At 50.4% G+C, this 27,200-nt stretch overlaps 4 protein-coding genes across 8 annotated transcripts; all 4 read right to left on the bottom strand.

The window, feature by feature from the left end:
- Positions 1 to 1,097: 1,097 nt before the first annotated feature.
- LOC125352703 (TAP binding protein) lies at positions 1,098 to 7,200 on the bottom strand. Its single transcript, XM_048347980.1, has 8 exons — positions 7,063 to 7,200; positions 6,371 to 6,541; positions 5,530 to 5,790; positions 4,121 to 4,519; positions 3,484 to 3,825; positions 3,311 to 3,400; positions 3,173 to 3,207; positions 1,098 to 1,206 (listed from the first exon to the last, which is right to left on the bottom strand). Exons 1-8 carry the CDS (start codon positions 7,097 to 7,099, stop codon positions 1,195 to 1,197), a joined length of 1,347 nt encoding a protein of 448 aa, XP_048203937.1. The 5' UTR covers positions 7,100 to 7,200; the 3' UTR covers positions 1,098 to 1,194.
- A 188-nt stretch (positions 7,201 to 7,388) lies between these two features.
- Zbtb22 (zinc finger and BTB domain containing 22) lies at positions 7,389 to 10,939 on the bottom strand. Its single transcript, XM_048347979.1, has 2 exons — positions 10,822 to 10,939; positions 7,389 to 10,169 (listed from the first exon to the last, which is right to left on the bottom strand). Exon 2 carries the CDS (start codon positions 10,093 to 10,095, stop codon positions 8,176 to 8,178), a length of 1,920 nt encoding a protein of 639 aa, XP_048203936.1. The 5' UTR covers positions 10,096 to 10,169; positions 10,822 to 10,939; the 3' UTR covers positions 7,389 to 8,175.
- Positions 10,940 to 11,754: 815 nt separating this feature from the next.
- On the bottom strand, positions 11,755 to 16,679 carry Daxx (death domain associated protein). Of its 5 annotated transcripts, none has more exons than XM_048347973.1 (8): positions 16,556 to 16,679; positions 15,501 to 15,753; positions 14,520 to 15,348; positions 14,190 to 14,404; positions 13,775 to 13,994; positions 13,188 to 13,653; positions 12,408 to 12,606; positions 11,755 to 11,993 (listed from the first exon to the last, which is right to left on the bottom strand). In XM_048347973.1, exons 2-8 carry the CDS (start codon positions 15,699 to 15,701, stop codon positions 11,934 to 11,936), a joined length of 2,190 nt encoding a protein of 729 aa, XP_048203930.1. In that variant the 5' UTR covers positions 15,702 to 15,753; positions 16,556 to 16,679; the 3' UTR covers positions 11,755 to 11,933. The 5 variants fall into 5 exon arrangements, with proteins under 5 accessions (XP_048203930.1, XP_048203934.1, XP_048203932.1 ...); XM_048347977.1 differs by having other exon boundaries at positions 14,520 to 15,150; XM_048347975.1 differs by having other exon boundaries at positions 15,501 to 15,750.
- Positions 16,680 to 19,120: 2,441 nt separating this feature from the next.
- Smim40 (small integral membrane protein 40) lies at positions 19,121 to 19,950 on the bottom strand. Its single transcript, XM_048347316.1, has one exon. The coding sequence runs from the start codon at positions 19,696 to 19,698 to the stop codon at positions 19,456 to 19,458; it is 243 nt and encodes an 80-aa protein (XP_048203273.1). The 5' UTR covers positions 19,699 to 19,950; the 3' UTR covers positions 19,121 to 19,455.
- Between the last annotated feature and the right edge of the window lie 7,250 nt (positions 19,951 to 27,200).

The following is a 27,200-nucleotide window of genomic DNA, read 5'->3' as shown; positions in this document are numbered from 1 at the left end:
TCAAAAAGCGGACGTGGGGGTGTGGCTCAAGTGGTAGAGCGTCAGCCTTGAGCGGGGGTGGGGGGGGTGGGGGGGGTGGGGGGGGGGTGGAATCTAAAGTAACAGTGCTCCGTTCCCAGTGCCGGCACACACAAAAAAAGGGGTGGAGGGACGAAGTCTTGGGCCCACAGAAGGCAAATGGGCCATGCAGCGGGCAACACAGCATAGGGACCCCCAGAGGCAGGCTGCAGGTGTCATTGGAAGAAAAGAATAGCTGTCCTATGAGAGGAGGTTTAGGGGACCACCAGGTAGGACTGGAGAGTTCAGCAGTGGTCTGGCTCAGCCAGGGTAAAAAGGAATGGATTTGGCCTAAGGCATCTGTTGTCCAGGTATGGTCTCTGTCCCAGAGGTACCCAAAACTATTTCAGTAGTTTTTGTGTTTGGGGGGGGCGGTCCTGAGACTTGAACTCTTTTGCTCAAAGCTAGCGCTCTACCACTTGGAGCCACTGTGCCATTTCCACAATAGGGTTTTATAACAATATTAAGGGCTGGGATGTAGCTCAGTGGCAAAGTGCTTGCCTGGCAAGTACAAGGTCCTAGGTTTGATCACCAGTACAAGAAAAAAATAAAATCCCAAGAGTGTATGCCATGCCACAGATGCATGATGTATATTGATGCCACGGTTCTCACAGTGAATGGAAAGTGTATTCTTGTGATGTAAACCTTCCTCAATTTCAAGTTTTAACACAATATCAGTAGTTACTTCTCACATAACAAACACTCTTTAGGCTTATAAGAGGTCTTGGGGTGGGGGGGGGGGGAAGAGACCCACTGCCCTAGTGCTTTACAAAAGTGAATGCCAGATTGTGTCTTTAAAAAATCCAGGGGCTGGGAATATTGCCTAGTGGTAGAGTGCTTGGCCTCATATATATGAAGCCCTGGGTTGGATTCCCCAGCACATATATAGAAAACTGCCAGAAGTGGTGCTGTGACTCAAGTGGCAGAGTGCTAGCCTTGAGCAAAAAGAAGCCAGGGACAGTGCTCAGGCCCTGAGTCCAAGGACCAGGACTGGCAACAAAAAAACAAAACAAATTTAAAAAATCCAGCCACTCAGTGGATGAAGTTTGTAGATAATGGCACACTGTTTGGGAGAAATACTGTAGTAAAGTTGGGCCAGAGATCATGGTGGCTTCTGTAGGATGATGGTGAGTGTCTTCACCGTGTTTTCTGGAAGAGAAGGAAGAAGCAAGTGAGGGATTTGGAGTTTCAGATGGTTTGAAGTGCTTGTGGTCAATCCAGTAATATCATCCTTGACACAGACAGTGGGAAAATGATGGGATTAACCTTTTCTGCCTGAGGGATACAGGAATACATTATCTCCTGTCTTATCCAAGATGTAGACTATACTATTTAATCCACCCAACAGTTGTCAGAAGGCTCCACACTCCAATGTGCTAGCTCCCATATAGGCACTCAGTGCTGTCTCTAGGATGGTAGCCACATGTGGTTAGGCTCAAGTGCAGTGTGCTGACAGGCTGGGTAGTAGCTCTGTGAAAGAGCATTTACCGAGCATATGGGAGACCCTGGGTGTGATGCACAGCTCCACAGAAAGTGAAGGAGGAATGGAAGAAAGCCAACATTTTAACACCTGAGGTGGGAGGACACATAATTCTAGCTACTCTGGGGGCCTTAACAGATCTGGCAGATCACTGTCCAAATCCAGTCCAGAAAGAAAAGACACAGATTCCATCCCTAGTTTACCAATAAAATACTGGATTGGAGGAGTGGCTTAAGTGGTAGAGCACCAGCCGTGAGCACAGAAAGCCAAGCAAGGTCATGAGACTTGAGTTCAAGCCCAATACTGACAAAACTTAGGGTAACGGGGAAACAAAGTTCTGTTGTGTGTGTGTTGTTGTTTTTTTGCCAGTCCTGGGGCTTGAACTCAGGACCTGAGCACTGTTCTTGGCTCCATTTTGTTCAAGGCTAGCACACTACCACTTGAGCCACAGCACCACTTCTGTCATTTTCTATATATGTGGTGCTGAGGAATTGAACCCAGGGCTTCATGTATACAAGGCAAGCACTCTACCACTAGGCCATATTCCCAGCCCTGAAACTTTTTTCTTTTGTAATTTTTGGTGATGAGATAAAACAAGGACTTCAGGGCTGGAAATATGGCCTAGGGATAAAGTGCTTGCCTCATATACATGAAGCCCTGGGTTTGATTCCTCAGCACCACATATATAGAAAGCGCTGGAAGTGGTGCTGTGGCTCAAGTGGTAGAGTGCTAGCCTTGAGCAAAATGAAGCCAGGGACAGTGCTCAGGGCCTGAGTTCAAGCCCCAGGATGGGCAAAAAGCAAAACCAAACAAAAACACAAAGGCCTTCATACGTTCTAGGCAAGCACTCTTCCATTGAACTTACAGCCAACTTGATAATTTCGGGCCTCACACATGCTAAGCAAGTGCTTCCACTGCACCTGCCTCACCCCCTCCCAGGTCTTTTAACTTGTTCTTTTCTTTTTGTTGGAGATGCTCTCTTTTTTTTTTTGGCCAGTCCTGGGACTTGGACTCAGGGCCTGAGCACTGTCCCTGGCTTCTCTTTGCTCAAGGCTAGCACTCTGCCACTTGAGCCACAGCGCCACTTCTGGCCATTTTCTGTATACGTGGTGCTGGGGAATTGAACCTAGGGCAGCCCCCTGGCCATTTTTTATATATGTGGTGCTGGGGAATTGAACCCAGGGCCTCATGTATACGGGGCAAGCACTCTTGCCACTAGGCCATATCCCCAGCCCCATGGAGATGCTCTCTTTATGGAGCCCAAACTGACCTTAAACTCTAGATCTTCTTGCCTTAGACTCAAGTGCTGGGATTATAGGCATGTGACACTATGCCAGACTCTTCTTATTTAATGTGACTGCATTGTTTTCAGTTTACATATATGGCTTGCATTCTATTTCTGTTAGACAGCACTAAGTAATTTTTAAATTCCTGCACACAGGGAAACTAAGATGCAGACGTAGCTTGCTTAAGGGGCCCTGCAATTAGGATGCAGAGTAGGGTTTAACCTAGGTCTGTGGGAAATCTTAGTCTGGGTCTGCCCACCATATCAGCAACCTCCCTCCCTCCAGGGGTGATAGAGTTAGAACAGGAAAAATCTGAGAGGGGAAAGATAAGAAGTAGAGCCCTGTTTACCTTCTCTGTATCCTTGCTCATGGTCTGGTAGGCAGCTGTGGAAATAGATGGAGAGGAGATTAGATCCCGAAATGGGCAGAGATGGGTGTCAATATCTGCAGTGTGGAGGATCAAGATCAGGGTGGGGTTCATACTCACCAACCCAGCCCACAGCCTTGATTAATCCCAGCAAGAGAAAGGCTGACAGGAAGAGGCCTACACCATCTTCAACGGAGGGTCCAGTCAGGCCTGACAGAGAGCAGGGGTGAGAGTGAGCATCCTGTCTTCATCCAGAGGTGCCACCCTGATGCCACAGTGTTCCTGGCTCTTACCTACCACCTGCAGGGTGACCTCTGCACTGTGCCCTGAGGCTTTCAGGCTGGGATGGCGCACTCGACAGGCATAGCGTGCTCCGTGCTGCTCGGTGGTGACTGGAAGTGGCTGCAGGTGCGCCAAGAGACTGATAGTGCCATTGGAATGGTGGCGGGGAGATTGAAGCCACCTCTTCCCTTCAGCTTTCTGAGAGCCACCCTCTGGGCCACCCCGGAGCTCCCACTCCACCTCCAGGCCTTCAAAGGGGTAGAAGTGGGACACCTGGCAGGTCAGCTCTGGGGGTGCCTCCCCTGGGGCAGCCCATACAAGGGGTGCTGGCATCAGGGACACTTTGGGGGGCTCTGCGAAAAGAGTAAGAAAGGAATATGAGAAGACCAATCCACAATGTCCTCCCTGGTTGCCCTCTGGCTTTCCTAAACTAGAGATGGGAGGGTTTCCTCTGAGGATGGGGAACCCCTGTCTCCCATTGTTGCTTCACAGGAATGAATCCCCCCATGCCACTCCATTGTCCCTCTGGCTTTGCAGGGTCCCTGTTTTTATGTCACTTAGGCACCCTGTTCTGCATCCTCCTTCATGCTCTGATGGTCTCCGGACCCCAGTGCCCCCCACCTCTAGAAATTTCTATGCCCTACTCACTGTGCATAGAGAGCTCCAGGGTGACCTGTCCTTGTAGGTAGGGCAGGTGAACTGTGGCTAGGTAAGTGCCTTCCTGAAAGGGTTGCACCGCCGGCAGCCAGAAGGTGCCATTCCCAGTCCACGGGCCCCAAGGCTCATCATCATCCCACGCAGCAAATGCCACTGCTCCCTCTTGGGCCTCTGGCATCTCTCCACCCAGTCCAGGAGTTGCAGCCAGGAGCAGATGCCCTTTACCCCTGTGTTGGCGTCGCCACTCCAGGCCAAAGGGAGGGGGACCAGGGGGCAGACATGCAGCAGCCTCGAGGGTGGGGGGCATGTAAGAGAAGCTCAAGTCCATTATGACATCTTTCCCCACCTGGACTTGAAGGACAGGAGTTTTAGTGAGGACAGTCAGCACCACTAGGGGAGAGGAAGAGAGACGTAGGGGAGAAAAAAAAGGGAGAGGAATGAAGTTACAAACATCAAATTCCAATTTACCCACTCCTCAGAGGATACTTCTGTTTCTGATACTTGTCCTCTCTGCTCCCTGAAAATGTCCTTTGCTCTGGCACAGAGTGGGAGCTTATGTGGCCAGGAGTAAGCAGAAAGGTCCAAGAGCAATGTAGGAGCACCGAGGGGTACAGCCCCTAAAGCCTGCTCCGAACACTGTCCATGCAAGCTCTGGGGATCGTAGGATCTGAGTTTCTTTTTGGTGCCAGTATTAGGGCTTGAACTCAGGGCCTGCGTGCTGTCTCTGAGCCCTTTCACTCAAGGCTGGTGCTCTATAACTTGAGCCACAGCTCCATCCACATCTAGTTTTTTTGGTGGTTAGAGATTAGAGTCTCATGGATTTTCCTGCCCAGGCTGGCTTTGAACCTTAATCCTCAGTCTCAATCTTTGGAGTAGCTAGGATTACAGGTGTGAACCACCAGCACCTAGCTTAGTATTTACCAGCTAGAATTGGAAAAATAGACTCAGAGAGAAAAGGACATTCACACTACCACCTCACAGTGTACAAGGAGCGCTAGATATCTAGATAGCCAGGTCAGATATACTCCATTTCTGCATTAACTGCCTGCTGCTTCTCTTGGCTCAGAAAAGCTAAAAAGTTTGGTTTTTGAAACAGTGAACAGCTAGGTGCCCAGCAAGATACAGATGCGGGAGGCTGGTGAGCCAGTCCTACCCCATTACTGTCAAGTTTCTGTCTTTGCAAAGCCACATCCTACAGAGGACCTCGAAGCCCCTCCCCCAACCACTGTCGGTTTCTAAGTATGCTGTTGAGGGCTATAAGAAGTAACAAAAAGAAAACTGAACTGAACCAGAAAACTGAACTGAATGGGGGAGAATTGGGGAAATGACTTGCTCAAGTCCATACTTGAGCTAAACTGAACCCTTAGAATATGTCTATGTTGATCTTTCTTCCCAGCTACCTGTGGCCTTGGTGATGGGTACAGGCTCCTGCTGAGGTTCCAGCTGTGGTTGCAGGAGGATGGAGAGTTTAAAGACAGAGCTCGACAGGCTGACAATCAGCCAAGCTCCATCCAGAGCCCGGGGACAGCTCTGCTTAGGTGTCAGGCCTCTGGCCCAACTCACAGAGGCTGGGAATGGGGCGAAGTGGCTTATCTCGCAGTGTGGAGCTGGATTGCTCCTGGGGTACCGACTGAAGACAGCCTGCAGGGTGCCTGTGGGGTCTGAGAGCAGAAAAGGGAGTAGAGCTGTAGGATGAGTCAGGAAAGCTCAAATACACAGATAAAGCTCAAATATTGGTCATTCTGACTTATTTTGCTATTATTAATACTATTATCTTGGTGCCAGTGCTGGGGCTTGAACTCAGCCTCATCCTCTCACTTGTTCTTTTTTCTGCTCAAGGCTGACGCTCTGCCACTTGAACCACAGATCCACTTCCAGCTTTTTGCTGGTTAATTAGAGGCAAGGGTCTCACAAACTTTTCTGTTCTGGCTGTCTTCAAACCATGATCCTCCGATCTCAGTCTCCTGAGTTGCTAGGATTACAGCTGTGAACTACCACTGCCAGGCTTAATCCGGATTTCTTTATGGAGGGGGAAACCCATAATGAGACATCGAAAGAGGGGGCTGCCCCTCGATCTTCAGCAATGGGGGAGAAGTTTGTGTTATCTATGCTATTTAAGCTGAGGATGTGGTTCAGGAGTAGATCTATCATTCCCCAGGATCCACCCGGAGGGGTGAGGGTGGGGAGGAGTATGAAGCTTTCCCTGGAGGTCAGGGGTGGGGCGAGTCCCGGAAGACTCACCTTCCACTAGGAGGTAGAGTTTAGGGTCGAGGTCCGGCCTGGGCTGAGGGCCCTGGGGTCCGGGACGCAGCAGCAGAGCAGCGGGTTTCTGGGCCAAGCTACCCCGGCCTGCGTCCTCCACGAACCAGCACTGGATCGCCGTGGGTCCTGCCGAGGCGGCAGTCACCAGGCCTGGGGGAGAGGATGCCCGTGACGCGATGGCCAGGACATGGAGCGGCCCAGCATTCCCCGTGGATGGGACCACCGCCCCACGCGTCCCCCCCAACACCTGCCCCCCCACGCGTCCCTCGGTGGGCCCATCGCCCCCCCCTCCCCTGTAGAACCACCTGCCCACCAGCGTCCCCCATTAGGACTACGGCCCTGCGCATCGCCCCGGTGAGCCCACTGTCCCCCGCGTCCCCCCCGGTGGGACCAGCACCCCCCCCCCCGCGTCTCCCGGTGGGACCACCTCCCCCCCCCCGCGTCCTCCCGTGGGACCATCACCCCACGTGTCCCTCCCTCGGTAGAACCACTGCCCCACCCGTCCCTCCGGCGGGCCCAGTGGCCCCCTGCGTACCCCCCCCCCGCGTGGGACCACCTGCCTCCTGCATTCCCGCGGGGGGAAGCACTCCCCCCCCCCCCGAGAGCCCGCTGTCCCCTGTGTGCCCCCGCCCCCGTCCCCCGCTCCAAGACAAGTCTCCAGCTTTGCTCACCCAAAGCCACAGCCAGGAGCAGGCCGGCGGGCTCCATGGCGCGGGCTCCTCTGCGCTACCCCAGCTCCCCTGCCCCTTTCGCTTTCCTTTTCGCTTCTGCCCAGGCTGCGGGAGGAGGCACGACTCGCCTGGGCGCCTCACCCGGCCCCAGCGTGCTTCCCCTCGGGCCACCCGGGCCCTCCCAGCTCTGCGCGGAGTTCCCCGCCCCGCCCCCCAGGGCCGTCCCAAAGCTAGGCTCCTCCCCGTCTCCTCCCAGCAGCGCCCCTCCTGTGTTCTCCCACCTGGGCCTGGTCTCCAGCAAACAGAGGGGTTGTCGAGAAGCCAAGTGAAGTGATCAATAAATATTTTAATCACCGTTTAAAAAAATTAAAACCTGTGCTACAACTTTCACTCCCTTCTAGACTACACCCACTTCCCCATGAGAACTAAGTTAGGAAACCCCAATGGAGGTGTGTGAGATGGTGTACAAATAGGGGTGCATCCTGTGGAAGGGGATAGGTTCTGGAACAATGGTGAGACTCAGGAGGCCTGGCCCCTGGCCAGGGAGCCTGTGGCTCACTCCTGTAACCCTAGCTGTTCAAGAGACTGAAATCTGAGGATCACAGTTCAAAGCCAGGCCCAGCAGGAAGCCCATGAGACTCTCATCTCCAATTAACCACAAAAAGCCATAGGAGGAGCTATAGCACAACTGATAAGAGTGCTAGCCTTGAGCTAACCAGGGCAGCACCCAGGCCCGGAGTTCAAGTTCCAGGACTGGCAAAAATAAAAAGGCCTTCTCCCCACAACACAAACACAGACTACCACAACCTGACTCATGACCCCGCAACTCCAGGATGCTTCCAACACACCCTCTCCCACTCCCCTCTCCACATTACCCCTTCTCTGTAGAGCTGGGGCTTTAGGCTACACCCAGGTATACCTTGGGAGGAAAGGGCTGAGTGGAATGGACTGTTGATAATGAAACATGGTTCCATCTCCAGAATATGTACAAGTAAGTCCACAGAGATAAAGGAAGACAGTAAGTGTGGTGGGAGATCATCCAGGGATCACAGCACCCCTGGGATGTGCTCCCTGGTCACTTTTCCCCAGAAGTTATCCCAATTGCCAGTCCCTTCAGTTTGCTCCTCCACTTCCATTGAAACCCATCTCCACCTTGTGGACACTTGGTGGGGACCAGACACGTCTGCTGGGTGGGGGTGGGGGTGTGGCCCCACTTGCCTCATCACCACTGACCCCACTGGCTCCAGAGGACTCCCTCTTGGGTAGTAAAGTTGGCCCCGTGGGCACCCCGGGTCCAGGTACGGCCCCAGCTCCGCCCATTCGGTGCCTTCGCTCGCAGTGGCCCCGGTGACGCATGAAGCTGTCTCGCCACATGAATTTCTTGGCGCAGACGCCGCACTCGTAGGGCTTGAGACCTGTGTGCGTCTTCATGTGCTCTGTCAGATGGTGCTTCATTTTGAACTTCTTGTTGCACACGGGGCAGTCAAAGGGCCTCAGGTTGAGATGCATGTTCACATGCCGATCGCGCATGCTCTTGTGGGAGAAGGCCTTCCCGCAGTGGCACAGAAAGATCTTATTTCCATCCCCGCTTCCCGTCCCTCCTGGGGCTCCGCCATTGCCACCTGGCACACCCAGGCCCACTGTCGAGGTGCCCCCAAGCGTCACAGCCCCGTGTTCTACTTGGTTCCCCGGTGGCTGGCCTGGAGCCTGTGAGGAGGAGGAGGAAGAAGATGATGGGAAGACCAGAATCTGGTTGCCCTGCATGTCCAAGGGGAGAAGGGGTCGTGGAGGGTGGGCGGGAGGGTGGGTGGGGACATAAGAGGAAGGGGTGGGCCCCCCTGAGTCATCAGGCCCTGCCCCAGGACCCCCGCTCTCATAGTGGCCAAAGTCATTGGAGGATTCACAGAAGTTGACCTGCTCCTCCCCTTTGTCTGGCGGCTCAGTCAGGGTTCGGACATCACTGATACTGAGGGTAGCCTCAGGGCCTCCCACTGCTAGAACCCTAGAGCCACCCCCCAACTCTTCATCCTCGTCATCTTCACAGGTCAACACTAAGTCTTCCTCCTCTTCCTCCTCCTCTAGCTCTGGGTCTTGGGGAACCAAAGGTGCTGGTGTAGAGCAATTTGTACCCCGTTTAACATATACCCAGTGTTTTTGTGGCACGATGCTGGTAGGTGTATAGGCAGGCCTCCGGAGCCCAGCCCCAGGGACCACTGCCCCTCTCCCATCCGTACCATCATCACACAGTTCATCTGCCTCCAGTAGCAGCTTCCCAGAAGTAGCAGCCCCACTGCCGACCACAGGGGCCGGGAACACAGGGCCACCTCCTCGCCGCTCCCCACTGCCTACTGCAGAAGCTGCAAATGCCTCTTGGGAAGATGAGAAATCAGTGGACTCCCGAGGGCTGAAGTAGTTGCTGCTGCTGGGAGACTGATTCTCACTGGCCCGGCTGGAGGTATGAGAGCGCGCTGAGCCCATGCTGGCAGGGGCCACAGTGCCCCCACTACCTGATGGGACACCCACACCAGGTACAGTGACAGAGGTGGCTGCAGTAGTAATGATGGTGGTGGCAGCTGAGGCTCGGCCTTCTCGGAGGAGTTCAGTGCACTTGTCCACAATGTGCCACATTTGGAGCACAGATCCCACTGTGAGGAAGTTGACAATGTCAGCAGCAGCCATGCTGAGCCGGCCAGTGTAAGCAGAGGCCAGAACAGTCTCAAAAGCCCCAGGATCCATGACACTGGGTAGTGAGATGGAGGTCATGCCCTTGAGTAGGACCTGGTCATGGAAGTAAGGAGACGAGGCAGCCAGAACAGCTCGATGAGCCCGAAACTCCCGTCCTTGCACTCGAATGGACACATCACAGAGTTGGCCCTGCAACCGCTGCTGATTAAGGGACTCCAGGAGAGCACTGGTCACCTCTGGGAAGGACACGTGTACCACTGCAGCTGCTGGCAGGGGCAGTGGGGGTGGAGCCAGAGAGAGGGGTACGGGGAGTGCTGCCCCACTGGGTGACAGAGGAGATGGCTCCATGTTGTGAAAGGAGAGGATTAAACCCCCCCCCCTCAGCCACAGGAACAAAGGAAGAAGGGCAGCCGGGGGGGTCTCTGGGGGAAAAAAAAGAGAACATTTTGTAAATGTCCACTACAGTTCAAAAGCATATTCATACCAATCTTCTAAGTAACTTCCCATAACACCAGGACAGGTAAATGCCTCAATCCCATTTGACAGATAAGTAAACTAAGTCTCAGAAAGACTAAGCTTATCCAAGGTCATATATAGTTATTGAGTGGCAACTACATCTGCGAACCCAGGTGTTCTGACCTCAAATCCAGTCATCTTTCCTTGGAGATTAGAAATAAGGCACCCTTAGGGGGCGTCTTGGAATTACACCCTATTCACCATTTGCATGACTGACTTTCCAAAATCCACCTTTGGGTGGTTTATACTCTTTTCTTGGGGGGGGGGGGGTGGGCAAGCCGGCTCCTTTACTGAAAACCAGCCCTGACTCCATTTCTTCTTATGTTAGGCCCCCCCAGCTCTGTCACAGACCACGCCCCCGGCACCCACAACGCACCACTAACCACGCCCAAGCTAGTCCCGCCCCGCCCCGCCCCCAGGCCATTTCGACCCGCCCCTTGTCTGCCCCCCCACACCCCCGCCTACACTGGACCCCGCCCCCCCTGCTCCGCCCCAAGCGCTACCTCTGCCTTTTCTCCCACCCGGAAGGTGCCCCCAACCCCGCGCGCCCCCGCTTACCGGGCCGCGCGCCCCCGGGCCCCCCCCACCCCTCACTCGGCGGCCAGAACTGCAGCCTGGGCCCCTCCCGCCGCCATCTTGCGCCGACTCCCTCCGCCCGCCGCCTCCATTCCGCCTCCTGCCCTTCCGACTTTAAAGGCACAGGCAAACACCCCGCCCGTGGCGCTGCGCAAGACTCTGCCGACACAGCCACTTCCCCTTTAAAGAACCATCGCCTCTTTCCACCTTAAAGGTACCAGTTCCCCTCTTCCACTGTGGACCCAGAACTTGGTTTGGGAGAAGCCTCATTCCCCTTTAATTCGGTAAGCCTGCCTTTTCCCACTGGCGACCGTCCTGACCTTTGCTCCTCAGGCCCCGCCTCTAAGCTGTGGCCTTTGGCTGATTTGCCGGATCTAATAACCCCCGGCCCAGCCACTTAACATTCCCCTAAAGTCCCACCTCCTTCCTCCGGGTCTGGATTGGCCAAATAACCCTGAGCCAGCCCCTGATTGGCCTATCATTTCTAACCCTTGAAGAAAAAGTAAAGTGAACTAGAAAAGCTAAGGCACTTTAGAGCCTGATGTGCCAGGAGTCAGTGGCTCACGCCGGTAATCCTAGCTACTCAGGAGGCTGAAATCTGATGATCAGAGTTCAAAGCCAGCCAGGGAAAGGAAAGTCTGTGACTTTATCTCCAATTAACCACCAGAAAACTGGAAGTGGTGCTTTGGCCCAAGTGGTAGAGCACTATTAGCCTTGAGCTAAAGAGCTAAGAGGTAGTGTCCAGGCCCAGAGTTCAAGCCCCATGATTAACCAAAAAAAAAAAAAAGGAAACCTTCAATAACCCAATGACCAAAACTATAAAGGTTAGATCCCAGGCTGCCCTGGGACCTGGGTTATCCCTAAGCTAGGGTACAGCTGAAACTCAACTGGGACCACAGAAGGACAAGACAGGAATACAATAAGAAAAAATTTTATTGTTTATTGTTTTCTGTGTAAAACTTAAGCTTTTGATTTTTGAAAGAAATCACCTAAAAGGAATTAGCTCAGTCCATCCCTTCTTTAATTTATTTGCTTTCCACCATCTTCCAAATGCTATCCAAAACATTCTGGAAGCCAGGGAGAGTGGGAAGGAACTAATCAGAGTCTGAGAGCACGATGATTTCTTCTGGATCACACTGTGTGGCCACACTCATCTGCGGGGAAGTGAAAGACAGAATAAAAAAGTCAAGAATATAGGCAAAGGAGAAGCAGAAGCATGTAAAGATACTAAAAACTGCCAAGCAGTGATTCAAACTTGTAAACCTAGCCAATCAGGAGCCTGAGATCTGAGTTCTAAGATCTCGGTTCAAAGCCAACCTGGGCAGGAAAGTCGGTGAGACTTTCATCTCCAATCCACCACTAGAAAACCAGGCACTAGCCTTGAGCAAAAGAACTCAGGGACAGTGCCTGGGCCCTGAGTTCAAGCTCCACAACCAGCAAACAACAAAAAAAGAAAAAAAATTAAAAACTAGGGTGGGGAAAAATGGAAACAAGATGAAACAGGTACAATATCCAGGCAAAGGGCCTGAAACAATGAATGATCAAGAAAAATACTACCCCTCCTTTACCTTATAAGAACTAGGCTGAAGAGCTTGTGTTTGGGGAACTTGGGACACCAGGGCTGGAAAAGGGCTGCAGAAGGAGCTGGTCACCAGGCCATGGCTAGGAGAGTCCACCCTCGTAGAGGAATCAGCAACTGGAACCATAGAAGCCAAAGGGGAAGGAGGACTGGGCAGGGTACATCTTGTCTTCCTCTCTTCCACACAGCTGAGAACAAAATGTAAACATGAGGGGTGTGAAGCCTCAAGCTAGAAAGTATCCAATCTCTCACAGCAGACTCAGTCCCTCAATATTCCTCTCAGAAAGTCCCCTGAAATCCCTTCTGTGCTTTCCTTTTCTTTCTCCTGTTGCTACCTGTTTGTTTTGTTTTTGTTGCCAGTCCCGGGGCGTGGACTCAGGGCCTGAGCACTGTCTCTGGCTTCTTTCTGCTCAAAGCTAGCACTCCACCTCTTGAGCCACAACGCCACTTCTGGCTTTTTTCTATATATGCGGTGCTGAGGAATCAAACCCAGGGCTTCATGGATACAAGGCAAGCACTTTACCACTAGGCCATATTCCCAGCCCTGTTACCTGTTTCTTGTTTTTTTTTTGCCAGTCCTGGGCCTTAGACTCAGGGCCTGAGCACTGTCCCTGGCTTCTTTTTGCTCAAGACTAGCACTCTGGCCATTTGAGTCACAGAGCCACTTCTGGCCGTTTTCTATATATGTGGTGCTCGGGAATCGAACCCAGGGCTTCATGTATATGAGGCAAGCACTCTTGCCACTAGGCCATATTCCCAGCCCTGTTACCTGTTTCTTAATGGTCCTAATTCTGCTGGCTTCTCCTTCCGAGATTTCTTGCAGGGAGGACTGGAATCTCCCCAAGCGTGAGGAGAGACACCTCCATTGAAGGATGTGGAAGAGACCATGGCTGCACCATTCTCCAAAACAGTACTGAGGACATCCTCTGATTGCTTTCTAGAAGAGGAAACATCTTCAGGGGAAGGGCTGGTATCCACTGGCAAAGCTTCGATTTCTAACTCAAAGAGCTGAGACTTAGGACTCTCATCCCCTGGGGGAAGCTTTTCACACTGTTCTCCACTGCTTTCAGCAACTATGCTTGAAGGGTTGAGGGGTTCTTCCAACAGTGAAGCTGGCAATACTTGGCGTCCTTTGTTTTGTAGTGCTTCCAAAGACCTGTTGTTCTCTTCACTGGGTTCCATGTTTTCAGCGGAAGTCTGTGATGGGGACATGGGACTTTTGTCTCCACTGTTACCTAGAGAAGAAAAGAGTAGAAGAGAATACTACTACAAAGGAACCAGAAGAAGAGGAAGGGAAATTTCAACAGGTGCTTATGCTCAACAGAGTAGAATTGACATAGATGTTCCTCTACAGACCTTCTCTTTCCTTCTCTTCCTCCTCCTCTTCTTCCTCCTCCTCCTGTTCTTCATCGTCTTCCTGACATTCCTGTATCAGTTCTAGATCGTCCTCTTCTTCAGAATCTGTGGATTCCTCCTCTTCATCTTCATCTTCCTCCTCATCACTTTCCTCATCTTCATCATCAGTGTCAGCCTTGGAGGTTGGAGGGCATTCTTGGGATACCATTCCACTAGGGCCCTGGGAGACAAACAATTTTTTCTAAGAAATCCCTTGCCCCAGAGAGTTCGGTTCTTATACTCTTTCTCTACACTCCCCCTATCAATCACCCTAGAATCCCTGGTGGCGAGAGAGAGAGAGAGAGAGAGAGAGAGAGAGAGAGAGAGAGAGAGAGAGAGAGAGGGCAAATGGAGAAACAAAGTCTCCCTTCCACACCTCACCAGAATCCAAGGAGGCTTTTGGAGAGTCTGGAGATTGGGAAGAAGTGCCTTGGGTAAGCCGAACTCTTCGCTTCTGTCTCTCTCCTTCCTCACTTTTGTCTTGCATCACTGCATATTTGGAGATGACTTCATCCAGTCGGCTCATTGCTAAGTTTCGGTTATCCCGAAGGCGCCTCGCCAATGCAGGATCTGACAGGGCCGGGTCGATACCTATGTGAAAAGATATAGTTAGAACACTTAGCTCAAACCTGAGAATAGGGCAATGCTCCCTGCCCCACACATCTACCCCAAAGGGTTATTGATGGGCATCCCACTAGTCTCCTACCTGGCCTATAGTCATCTGTGAGGTGGCAGCCAAAGTTATAGATGAGGTCAAGGTGGCGGCGCTCTTGTAACCTAACGCCAACATCCCGGAAGGCATCCTGAGCCAGGAGCTGAATCTGCTGTCGAGGAAGGCCAAGACTGTGCCGAGCAGCTGCCTTCTCTACTGCATGGAGTACATCTCTATAGTCAGGAAAAGAGTCAAGTCCTGGCTGGTTGATGAGCCGCTCAATGCGCCTGTTAACCTCTGGGTAGCGGGTGCCCCTGTAGAGTATTCGCTGCTCAATGACTCGGCCAGTCAGATTAGAGCAGTCTTTCAGCTCACACAGGCGCTCAAAGAGGCGGATCAGCTTCCGCTTCAACCTGGCCTCTTGCAGGTATGCAGAGTCTGGGTCATCCAGTTCTGACAGATTCAGCTCCTTCTCCTGTAGCCGCTGGATCTCTGCCACATAGAGAGCCAGCAACTGTTCCAAGCGCTGGATCTGCCGCCGGGAACCACGGGTCCTTGGAGCCTCAGTGGCAGAGGCTTCAGCATGTGTGAGGTTTGAGGACTCCGTGGGAGGGTTATTCTCACAGGGCTCACTGGAAGTGGTAGCAAGAGGGACCAGGTTCACCTTCTTCTTGGCAGAATGGGCCTTAAGAACAGTGCAGAGTTCATTGATATACACATACAGCTTAGCTGGCCGGCTCCTGGCCCGGGACAGCACCCGAGAGAGGATGTTGCAGAACTCTGCTGAGGCCAAAAACAGAGACTGGGCCCGCTGCTGCCGGTTAGAGAGGAACTGGACCACCTCAGGGTGGTCTGCTGTCTGTGTCTTACACAGTTCAAGGAACTGCAAGAGTGTTGGGAAGAGAAAGGGAAAAGAGACAAGGGAGGGAGTTGAGAGAAAGAAGGTAAGGTGGGGTTAGTGGGGAAGACAGAACCAGAGAGCCAGTCGGCCATCCCCCTCCCTGGAGTGCATGAATACTCTCCCCTAAAGCTCACCTCTTCAAACAGCTTCTCATTCTCCAACTTGTAGCATTTCTTGCCGCCAGAACTACTATTTCCTTCAGCCCCAAGGGGCTCAGAAGAGCCAGGGGCTTCTGCCTGGGGTGAGCCGGGACTCGGGGGTGGGTGAGAGGGCCCTGGCTGAGCAGCTGCTTCATCTTCATCATCCAGCACAATGATGCTGTTAGCGTTGGCCATGGGGGATCAAATCCCCCCGAAGGAGCAAGTGTTGGGGATTTCAGAGTTCCTGCTAGAAGGGGATGCGGGACTCAGAAAGAGCCCCTCCAGCATCACCCCATCCCTTTATTATAGTTTATGGTCCCCTTGGGTTTCAGTATAACCCAGCCCTGCCCAAAGGTGTCCATCCGTTCACTGCCCAGCTTCGGCACTTACTTCCTTGTGCTTTGCCGGCCCTTCAAGTGTAGGGTAGTAATGAGCCTCCCAAACTCTAAGTCCCCACCTTCGGCTTCACACACCCCCCAGGTCGACTTCCGGTCTTTCAGTTTCGTTTCCCCACTATGGCTCAAAGTTAGTTTTGAATCCCAATCTTATTGCCAAACTCTCACACTGCACCCCAAATTTCCAACAGACCCTTCCACACCTCCTGTCGGGTGTCACCTCACGTGCTTGCTCCCACTCGCTCTCCGCATCCCACTCCATAGGTTCACCCCAACTCCAAGACTCGCGGAGGTTCCCCCCCGCCCCCGGCATTCCATTCTCCTTAACCTTCCTTTTAATTAGTTCCATTCCTCCACCCTCCTAACGGCTTCCCTGAAACCTGGCTTTAGGCTGGAGATTTCTCAACTCAAACCCCTTCCCTGCCACCCCACCCTATTTCCCCCATTCTTTCTGACTTGTAGCCGGCCAGAGGCCTTCCTCCGGACTCTCCCTGAGTCCCCGGTTGGGCCGGTCAGGGGTTAAGAGCTTCCCGCCAAGCAAGTCCCCTCCCCCAGTGAGCCCCAGGCCACTCTACTCCCTTACGGACACAGCCAGGTAGCACAGCTCACGTCTCCGACTCGGCAACCCAACCCCTCTCCCTCGGTATTCCTCACCCCTCCTTCGCTGTCCACACGGTCTGGCCCCCACCTCAGAAACGGTCTCTCGAGGCGACCCGCGCGGCGGGTCTCAGAACCTCGCATGTTCTCTCCGCCTTTCTTTCCTCCCTCCCACCGCAGGCCCGAGTACGGACCGGAAGTCCGAGTTTCCGCCTTTTCCGAACCTGGGCGCGGCCATCTTGCCGTACGGCACAAGTCACCTGTGGCCGGAAGTTGGATTGGGCCCGCCTACATGACCTGCGGTCTTCTTCCTTCCGATTTGTACAGGGTGATGTTTGTCTCCACTGGCGTCCCATAGTATCTTACGGCCGCCATTTTGCCGTACGGTACTGGCTCCGCCGAGGCTCGGGCCCATAGGCTGTGTGGTTGTTTCCACCCGGTACTTCTGCGACTCGGCCAATCAGAAACTTTCTGCCTCCGACCCAACCGCCAGTGAGTCGAGTGCAAGTAGGACGGAACCATTTTTCCGCGGAGGGGAGGGGGAGCCAAGCAGGATGGATAACAAAGACTTGGTCTTTCTAAGGCAGTGCGGGGTTTCCGGGAAGGGAAAGCGTGTGTGGGGAAGGAAGTGAGACGTTTTCCTTCTCATGGCTGCTGGCTAGGCTTCCGGCCGTACTTTGCTAGGTCGCAGGCTCCCATCCCCACCCTTCATCCCCTGCGCTTTACTCCTTTCCCTCCCAGGAGCGCGCGGGTGTCGCTGGCCGGCAGCTGCCTCTAATTACAGCGGCGACGTCTCCCCTCCACCAGTCACGCCCAGGAGCCGAAATGAGTACCAGCTGCCAGGCTGTACACAGCTTGTTATTAGTATCACGATTGCTGTTCAAGCTCCGCCACACATCTAAAGACCAACGGAGCTGGTGGGACCTGCGGGGTCGGCTGCGCTCGCCCGGCGGCCCTGCCTTTATCCTGAGGGATCCAAGGCCCCGGGGCGGCCAGTGGAAGGGGTGAGGGCTTCGTGGAAGACCCGTGAGAAGTGCCGTGGTGAGGGCTGAGAGATGAAGCTCGTAAAATGCCGTGGGCCACCTCCTCTTCTGGGAGCGCTGAGGAAAGAACGAGTGGGAAAGAAGCCGATGTGAAAGCCCGCCTCGCCCTAGTTGGGGTGGTGGTGACGGTGGGGGGCTAAAAGGGTTCGGTGGAGGCAAGGCTGGGGCCACCTGTGATCGGACCAGAAAACCAGCAGGGTTAACGCCTTCCAGGTCCCCAAGATTCCCACCTCCTGCATCCTCCCACTTTCCACAAGTAGTGGGCGCCTTTGCCAGTTGCCAGTAACGCAGAATCTCTTACATTCAGAACCTCACATTCTCCTTTCTATGAGAGAATCTCACACCGTTTCTCCAGGAGTCTAATTGGAGACACAGAACCCCTACAAAGGGGGTTACTGGGATTTGAGAGATAGGATTTGGTTTCCACGTCCCCAAATTTCCCAGAATGGGTCCTCGAGTAAATCCTGGGGTTAGGTAAAGCCTTATTAAAGGAAGGGCGGGCGTGATTCCAGCCCTGGGGAGGGTGCGGCACCAGGATTGCCTGGAATTCAGCCTGGGCTGCATACACATCAAGACCTTGTCTCAAAACAACTAAAAAGTTGGGGCAGGGAAAGGGGAGGGCACCACGGGAGGAGGATATGAATGAGTCTCAATTGTTTTTTTTGTTTTTCTTTCTTTTTAATCCGAGACCTTTGCTCCTTGGATTGTGCTTTACCATCTGAGCTACATCTTCAAACCCAAGGGTGTTTTTTTCTTATCTGAGACTGGGACTCAAACTAGGTATCTGATGCTTGCTTTCACTCATTGGCTGGCACTCTACCACTTGAGGCATATTTCCTACCCTCAATTGTTAGGAGATTTTTTTTTTTTAAGGGAATAGAGGTGTGGTCCTGGGTGCTGTCCCTGAGATTTTGTGCTCAAGGCTATATCACTCTACCATTTGAACCATAGTGCCACTTCTGACATTTTGGTGGTCAGTTGGAGATAAGAGTCTCACAGACTTTCCAGTCCAGCCATGACTTCAGATCTCAGCCTTCTGAGTAGCTAGCATTACAGTCATGAGCCACTAGTGCCTGGCAAAGATTTTTAAAAAGAAATTTTTGTATGTGCCAGTACTGGGGTTTGAACTCAGGGTCTGGGCACTTTCCTTTTTTACTCAAGGGTGGTACTCTACCATTTGAGCCACATCTCCACTTATGGCTTTTTTTTTTTTTTTCTGGTTTAATTGGAGATACAGTTTTCAGACTTTCCTACTTAGGTCTGGTTTTGAACTGCAGAGATCTATCTCAACCTCCTAAGTAGCTAGGATTAAAGTTGTGTTTATTCAGTACTTAGCTCTATTTTATTTTATTTTTTTATTATTATTTTTTTGGCCAGTCCTGGGGCTTGGACTCAGGGCCTGAGCACTGTCCCTGGCTTCTTTTTGCTCAAGGCTAGCACTCTGCCACTTGAGCCACAGCGCCACTTCTGGCCGTTTTTTCTGTATATGTGGTGCTGGGGAATTGAACCCAGGGCCTCATGTACACAAGACAAGCACTCTTGCCACTAGGCCATACCCCCAGCCCCTCAGCTCTATTTTATACTTTAAAATACCTACAAAAAAGGGTTCTGAATGTTCTCAGCACAAAGAAAATGATAACTGTCTGAGATGATGGGTATGCTAGTTGCCCAAATTTAGTCAGTGCGCATTATATGCATGGGTCAAAATATCACATCCCTTCATACCCATGAGTATGTACAATTATTGTGAAGTACTTTTTCAAAAATTATTACCCAGAGTAGAGGTACAGAAAGTTTAAACTACTTCCATAAAGCTATCCAAGTGTCCCTTCCAGAGCCCCAAACAGTCCTATTTTCCTCCAGTCTACTGTCTCACCTCTGTGGCAAGGAGAGAGGATGTTTGTAGGGAGGTTGTCACAATTCCAGCTCCTCTTCCTCCTGAGGTGTCCTCAGGAGCCAGTCCCCAAACTTTGCCCATGGTAGCAGCCACAGCAACTTGTAAGTAGCCTCTAGCATCAGCAATGACAGGAAGAGGACCAGGAAGATAAAGAAGATTTTGTCCAAGGCGCGGCGCAAAGGACCCCTAGGAGGAGTGGGAACCTGGGCAAATGCCAAGAATACATCCCCTTCATCCACACCACCTTCCTCCTCCTCCATCTCGCTGGATCAGCAAGGCTCAGATGAAACCCTTGGCTCAGCACTGGCAGGATTAAGGGGCGGGGCTGGCTGAGTCCTGCCCCTACCCAGCCTGACCCTAATTCCAGCCCTGTGAGAGAAAGGCAAGGAGGGCCTCTGAGACCTTGGAGACAGTTATCATCCAGTATGATGTGAAATGGCAACACTGAATGCTAAACTGCTCAGCTTGACAATATCACTCTGAAGTTTGAAAACTACAGTAAATGCAGCATGGAGACATAAAGTGGAAATGCTGGTCATTATGGGATTTCTGGGCTCATGTGTCAAGAGTTCCTGTAGATAAGAGAGTGAACAAGTAAGGGCTAGGACCATGGCTTAAGTACAGCTCCTGCTCAGCACAGGCCTTGAGTTCAACACCAGGCTGAGATCTGAGAATTGTGGTTCAGAACCAGCTGAAGCAAACCTATAAGACTCTTATCTCTAATTAACCAACAAAAGGCCAAAATTGGAGACACCAGTTCAAGTGATAGAGCATCTGCTGTCATATACTGGCCACCCTGGTGGGACTTGAATCCATGATAATAAAGTCACTAACACTCAGTCAATCGGGCTAGGAGTCTTTATTTAGCTGTGCACAGCGTCTGTTCCTCATCATCAGAATGGTGAAGAACAGCACCAAGCTTCAGTAGGGCTGAGATTTTAAAGACAAAAATCACATGTACAACAAGCAGGTGGTCAGGCAAGTTAGGCAAAGCAAGCAAGCAGACATACAAAAACAGAATTGGCAGTCAGTGATTACAAACAGCAATTACAACTCCGTAAACAAAGCAATAAATCATTTAGGCAAGGAAAATACTCTGTTCAATTTTGGGTTCTGGGTGTGACTGGTATTTACCTATTTAACTTAACTTTAAATCTCTCAGGAAATACCCCTAAATTAAAACATACAAATGAAGTGGTCTTTCTCCCTTTTTTTTTTTTCTTGCCAGTCCTAGGGCTTGAACTCAGGGCCTGAGCACTGTACCTGACTTCTTTTTGCTCAAGGCTAGCACTCTGCCAACTTGAGCCACAGCGGCACTTCTGGCCTTTTCTATGTATGTGGTGCTGAGGAATAGAACCTAGGGCTTTATGTATAGGAGGCAAGCACTCAACCACGAAGCCAAAATCCCAGCCCCTCTCATTCCTTTCTTTTACAAAGGTCAAGCAGTTCTAGGTCAAGCTGCTTTTGGCCTCTGTTATTTGCCTTAGCTTTTCCCTTCCCCAGGCCCACTAACTTGTCTAAGCCTGCTGTTTCTAGGGACTCAAAAAAGGGAGTTCCTCTACACCTTTGACTTGGTTCCCACACTACCATTAGGGGGAAAAGCCAAGTAAGAACATGAGACTCTGAGTTCAAGCCCCAGTACAAGATCACACACACACATTCATGCAAAGTGTTTTAAGTTTTTCTTTTCATATGAGGGTGGAGTATAGTTCAGTGTTAGAGTGTTTGCTTAACAGGCAAAAGGCCCTGAACTTTCCTATCCAGGCTGTCTTCAAACTGTGATCCTTAGGTTTCAGCTTCCTGAGAAGATAAAGTTATAGGGGTGAGCCACCAGTGCCCAGCTCTCCCTTAGCTTTTTCTGCTCAGGGCTGGTGTTCTACCAGTGTCTGGCTTGAAAATATTTTGGAATCAACTAATGAGTGAACCAATGTTAAATGAAAAGCTTGCAAAACTGATGTTTCTCAAAGTCACAGGTGTGTTCAGAAATGGCCAGAGGTAGCATCAGGGTGGTTGTATACTCCTCTGTTTCTAGATTGGTTAGGTGGAGCCTTGTTCCAATAGGAGTCACTGACTCCTGGCAGGAGATCTGCCCTTTCCTGGCTTCCAAGACAGCTGCACATTGTGTAGGGCTCAGGGCAAAGGACACAAAGTGGGGAGGCAGGTGAAAGCATCCATCCCAGAAGACCACGAGGACTCAGTCCATTGCCAGCAGAGGCTGACAAGGCCACCTCTCCCATGGGAGAGGGAAGAAATGACACCCATGCCTATTTAGGAGCATCCTTATAGCTTTGTCCAAGACTTTTTTTTTTTTTTGCCAGTCCTGGGGCTTGACCTCAGGGTCTGGGCACTGTCCCTGAGCTGCTTTTTGCTCAAAGCTAGCACTCTACCATTTGAACCACAGCACTACTTCTGGCCTTTTCTGTTTATGTAGTGCTGAGAAATCAAACCCAGTGCTTCATGAATGCTAAGCACTCTACCATTAAGCCACATTCCCTTGTCCAAGTTTTAGACACATCTCTTCAAAGCAAGCATCTGATGTTCTTCCAGAGTCTTCATCTACAAGACACTTTATATAAGCAATATAAAGTGTGTGTGTGTGTGTGTGTGTGTGTGTGTGTGTGTGTGTGAATGTAAGCTCACTGTTCTCTGCCTTGCTTTCTTTTTCACCAAGTATTTAGAAATCAACCATTTATGGGGTTATTTCCTTCTTTTTAACCATTGAGTTGGTATTGCCATTCACCATTTGATGAATAATTGGGGTTTTTTTTTTGGTTTGTTTTTTTTTAGTCAGTCATGGGGCTTGAACTCAGGACCTGGACGCTGTCCCTGAGCTCTTCAGCTCAAGGCCAGCACTCTACCACTTGAGCCATAGCACCACTTCTGGTTTTCTGGTGATTATTTGGAGATGAGAGTCTTGTGGACTTTCCTGTCCATGAATTGAACCACAATTCTCAGATCTCAGCTTCCTGAGTGGAAAGGTGGGAGATATGGGCAGGTGGATTGGATGTGATCTCAGAGGAGGAGGAGGTCACTGCCTCCAGGTGTGCCAGTAATGTAGGTAACTCAGGTACTGGGCGCAGACTTAAACAGGTGGGGGGCATCTGCAAGGAGCCCTCCTAAGGGTGGGGTGGACCTTACAGTAAGAATCTCAGGTTTTCCTGCCTTGACTGTCTTCAAACCTCAATCTTCACATCTCAGATTCCTGAGTAGCTAGGATTACAGGTGTGAGCCACCAGTGCCCAGCTACATGTGCAGTTCTTGTAACCGTAATAAGTTTTATTGATCTATTTGCAGTCAGTGGCTAGACAGCTAGGTAGCTCTGCTTTTGAAGCTAGCTAGGTGTTGCTGAGTAGACAAGAATTTTTGGCCACACAGAAGTCCACCTTGAGCTTGTTTGCTGCCAGGACTCCTGGACTGAGAGTCCAGTGTACAGGGTTTCCTGAGACCTAGCACAGGAGCTAGCACAGTGCCACTTAGCCTCCGTGAATTGGCCAATCTAAGTCAAAAGTCAACCTTGATTCCAGGAGTGCAGGAACAAGTTGAGGCTTGCACAGTGGTGAGCACCTGTAGTCCCAGCTACAGAGGTGGAGTCCAAAGTGTAGAAATGACCCCTACCTTTTTATGGGAGTGCACTAGCTACCAAGGAACCTTATGAAGAGCTGGGATAAAAGCACTAATAAAAGAATCTAATGGCTAGACAATTTCAAAGTTTGGACAAAATGCAAATGATAGTTTATAAAGGACCCATAATTATTCTATAAGAAGACAAGTTAATCTGAACATCTACCACATCTGGCTTTGATGAAGGTGGGAAATAGTTGCATGAAGCCAGTAGCCATGCCACCCATGGCCCATTTCCCACCTGCAGCTTCCCTTGTCCATGAAAGAATAAGCTGATCAAGAACGCAAGGTCCCTGAGCTCAAGGGCCAGTATTGCCCGCCCCTCTCACCATATCCCCCACACTGAATGAAGAAACTAGAAAACAAAAGCCACATCATTTTTATCAGTCATTTTACTGAAAACAAGACATTGATCTGCAGTCGCCTCCGTTGCAATTTGTCTGAGATCTTGTGACTAAAATGAACAGTGCATAATAGAATTCAAAGCCATTGCAGCCCGCCAAGCAAAGGATCCAGACATTCCAGTGAAAAACCCCTCATGGCATGTGTAGTGTGGTAGCCTCAGCTAGCAGATCAGAGGCCAGCCCTGCCTGACCCACTGATTCAAGAGAAATGGTACTGCTTTAATGGTAAAGTTTGGTAGTCATTTGTTATACAACAATGGATACTAAAACTCAACCAGAGGAGGAAATTTAGGCTATCAATATTTGAGATATTTGAGGGATTTGCTCTACAGACCCAGAAGCTCTTTTAGCATTAGAAGAGTCTTGAAAAGAGTTTAACAAGCTGGGTAGTGGTGGCTCATGCTTATAATCCTAGCTACTCAGGAGGCTAAAACCTGAGGATCATGGTTCAAAGCCAACCTGGGCAAACAAATCTGGAGACTTTTTTCTTTCGGTTGGTACTGAGGTTTGAACTCCGGGCCTAGGTGCTGTCCCTGAGCTCTTCAGTTCAAGACTATCACTCTATCACTTGAGTCACAGCACCACTTCCAGTTTCCTTGTGGTTAATTGGAAATGAGTCAGGACTTTCCTTCCCATGCTGGCTTTGAACCATGATCCTCACATCTCAGCCTCTAGAGTAGCTAGGATTACAGGCGTGAACCACAAGCACAAGGCTTGAAAGACTCTTTTTTTGTTTTGTTTTTGTTTTGTTTTTGCCAGTCTTGGGGCTTGGAAAGCCAGAAGTGGTGCTGTGGCTCAAATGGTAGAGTGCTAGCCTTGAGCTACAGAGCTCAGGGACAGCACCCAGGCACAGAGTTCAAGCCCCATGACTCCAAAAACAACAACAACAACAACAACAAAAACCCACAAAACTTAGCCAAGAGGGCAGTAAGGTGCACCAGGCTCTGGATTCATCCTCAGCATTACCAAGAATAAATAATTTCGTTATTACAAAAAATTTAAATAAGTATATGTTAGTCTGAATTGGATGGTAGCACAAACCTGCAGACACAGTGCTTAGGAGAGGGAGGCTGGAGGATCACAAGTTAAAGGCCATCCTGGGCTATTCTGTGAGACACTGCCTTAAAAAAGAAAAGAAACAAAGCTGGTCTGGAAAAATGTATGCAGCTTAGAATTTTTTAATCTATAAAAAGTACGAACTGTAGACACTTCTTTTATCACAGCTATATCCTTCAGGAGCTAAAAGGATGAGTAATGCCCCTAAATTGTACTTCCAGATTGGGTAGATTATGACCCCTAGAGTAACCTCCAACACATGGCGAGAGAGCAAAGACCAGCGGCTCCACTGGAGCTCTTCCACGGCAGGTCCCTAACTTAAAACAAAGTTAAGTAAAATCACTTCATTCTTACTTCAGAAAGAAAACGTATTCATTTTATAGAGTCCTCTCCATATAGTGCTGGAACATGCTCTGGAATACCCGACTGTAGAGAAAGGAAAGAAAGGTAAGCAGTCACAGGAAATGGGTAGAATCTCACCTCCTTCCTGTTCAAGCTCTGTGGTCTTGAAGAGGTTATATAACATCTTTAAACCTGTGTTCCCTTGTCCCTAAAAACTGGGACTGATGATAGCTACTTTGAAGGACTGCCTTGAAAAAAAAAGGTGACATTTAACAAAAAGCAAATCTTTCTGGAAGCCAGGGGCTCATGACTGTAATCCTATCCACTCTCAGCCAAAAGCAGATGAGGAGCTTGGGCTTAACTGGTACAGTATTAGTCTTAAGCGAAAAAGCTAAGGGACAACACCCAGGCTCTGAGATCAATCTCTAGTATTGACACAGGAAAAAAAAAAATATTGATGACAAACGTTTTTGTTGATGTTGCTGGTTGTAGGGCTTTTGAACTCAGGGCTTGGGCCCTGACCAACTCTGGGACAACATGTTAAACGCTGGGGTACTGGTGAATAGAAATTAGATCTTTGGGGCTGGGGATATGGCCTAGTGGCAAGAGTGCTTGCCTCAAATACATGAGGCTCTGGGTTCAATTCCCCAGCACCACATATACAAAAAATGGCCAGAAGTGGCGCTGTGGCTCAAGTGGCAGAGTGCTAGCCTTGAGCAAAAAGAAGCCAGGGACAGTGCTCAGGCCCTGAGTCCAGGCCCCAGGACTGGCCAAAAAAAAAGAAATTAGATCTTTGCCTTCCTGTGGCTGAGAGTACCAATGTTGGATAGGATGTGTGATGATGAAGTGGGAAGTGAGTCTAACAGAGGAAAGAAAATGTTCTAAAGAAAGAAAGATGAAGGGCTGGGAATATGGCCTGGTGGCAAGAGTGCTTGACTTGTATACATGAAGCCCTGGGTTCGATTCCCCAGCACCACATATATAGAAAATGGCCAGAAGAGGTACTGTGGCTCAAGTGGCAGAGTGCTAGCCTTGAGCAAAAAGAAGCCAGGGACAGTGCTCAGGCCCTGAGTCCAAGCCCCAGGACTGGCAAAAAAAAAAAAAAAAAAAAAAGAAAGAAAGAAAGATGAAGCCAGGTGCGGGTGGCTCAAATCTGTAATCCAAGATATTTAGGAGGCTGAGATCTGAGGATGGCAGTTCAAAGCCAGACCAAGCAGGAAACCTCTATGAGACTCTTATTTGCAATTAACTACTCAAAAAAGCTGGAAATGGCTCAAGTCGTAGCATGCTGGCCTTGAACAAAAGAAGCTTGAACAGGGGGGCTGGGGATATGGCCTAGTGGCAAGAGTGCTTGCCTCGTATACATGAGGCCCTGGGTTCGATTGCCCAGCACCACATATACAGAAAATGGCCAGAAGTGGCACTGTGGCTCAAGTGGCAGAGTGCTAGCCTTGAGCAACAAGAAGCCAGGGACAGTGCTCAGGCCCTGAGTTCAAGCCCCAGGACTGCAAAAAAAAAAAAAAAAGCTTGAACAAAGAGCAAAGAGTACCCACACCCAGGTTCAAGCCTCAGAACTGGCAAACAAACAGGAGGAGGGGGGGGGGGAAGGAGGGGAAAAGGGAGGAGGAGGGGGAGGGGGAGGAGGAGGAGGAGAGATGGACATGGATGTCAAAGCCAGCCCCAGAGACAGCAAAGACTGTGTGATATGACTTTTACCATGAGAAATTAGCCCAGGGGAAGGCCAGGACAGAAAAGCACTGAGGATGATTTATACAGATGGTTAAAAAATACTTCCTAAAATCATTATTACATTATTAACTGGATACAGTTACAAGGATGAAGCAAGCAAGCAAGAAAAGAAACATTGTTCAATAAAAAAGGACACATAGTATACTTTGAAACTGTTTTATAATAACAAACTGGCCAGGATTGAGGGGTGAGGCTTGTTCCCTCCCACAGAAAGCAAGAGGAATGAAGGTTGGGAATTGGAACTAACAATTTGTCTCCTAGCCTTGAGTTTTTCACAGGCAGCTACTTTAAGGGAGGCTAGGGTTAATCCTGGGGAGGTGGCCCTGAGCTAGAAAGTGTCTTTGTTAGAAAATGAGTCTTTAAGATCTAAGGTTGAGGCTTCTAGGAGAAAGGCCCAGAGGAGATAAAACAGATACCTGTCAGAAAAGACTCTCTCATATATTAATGTTTATGTTCACATTTTAAAAATCTAGATATTTGAATTAGCATCAACTAGTTGTACAAAAGGGTATTTTATGTTTAATTAATTACTTAATTTTTTGTCTTTCATGGGACTTGAATTCAGGGCCTGGGCGCTGTCCCTGAGCTTT

This window comes from Perognathus longimembris, chromosome 6, assembly GCF_023159225.1.
Source record: "Perognathus longimembris pacificus isolate PPM17 chromosome 6, ASM2315922v1, whole genome shotgun sequence".
Taxonomy (NCBI): Eukaryota; Metazoa; Chordata; class Mammalia; order Rodentia; family Heteromyidae; genus Perognathus; species Perognathus longimembris.
Note: the sequence above shows the minus strand (reverse complement) of the source record. Positions and strands in the feature narration are given on the sequence as shown.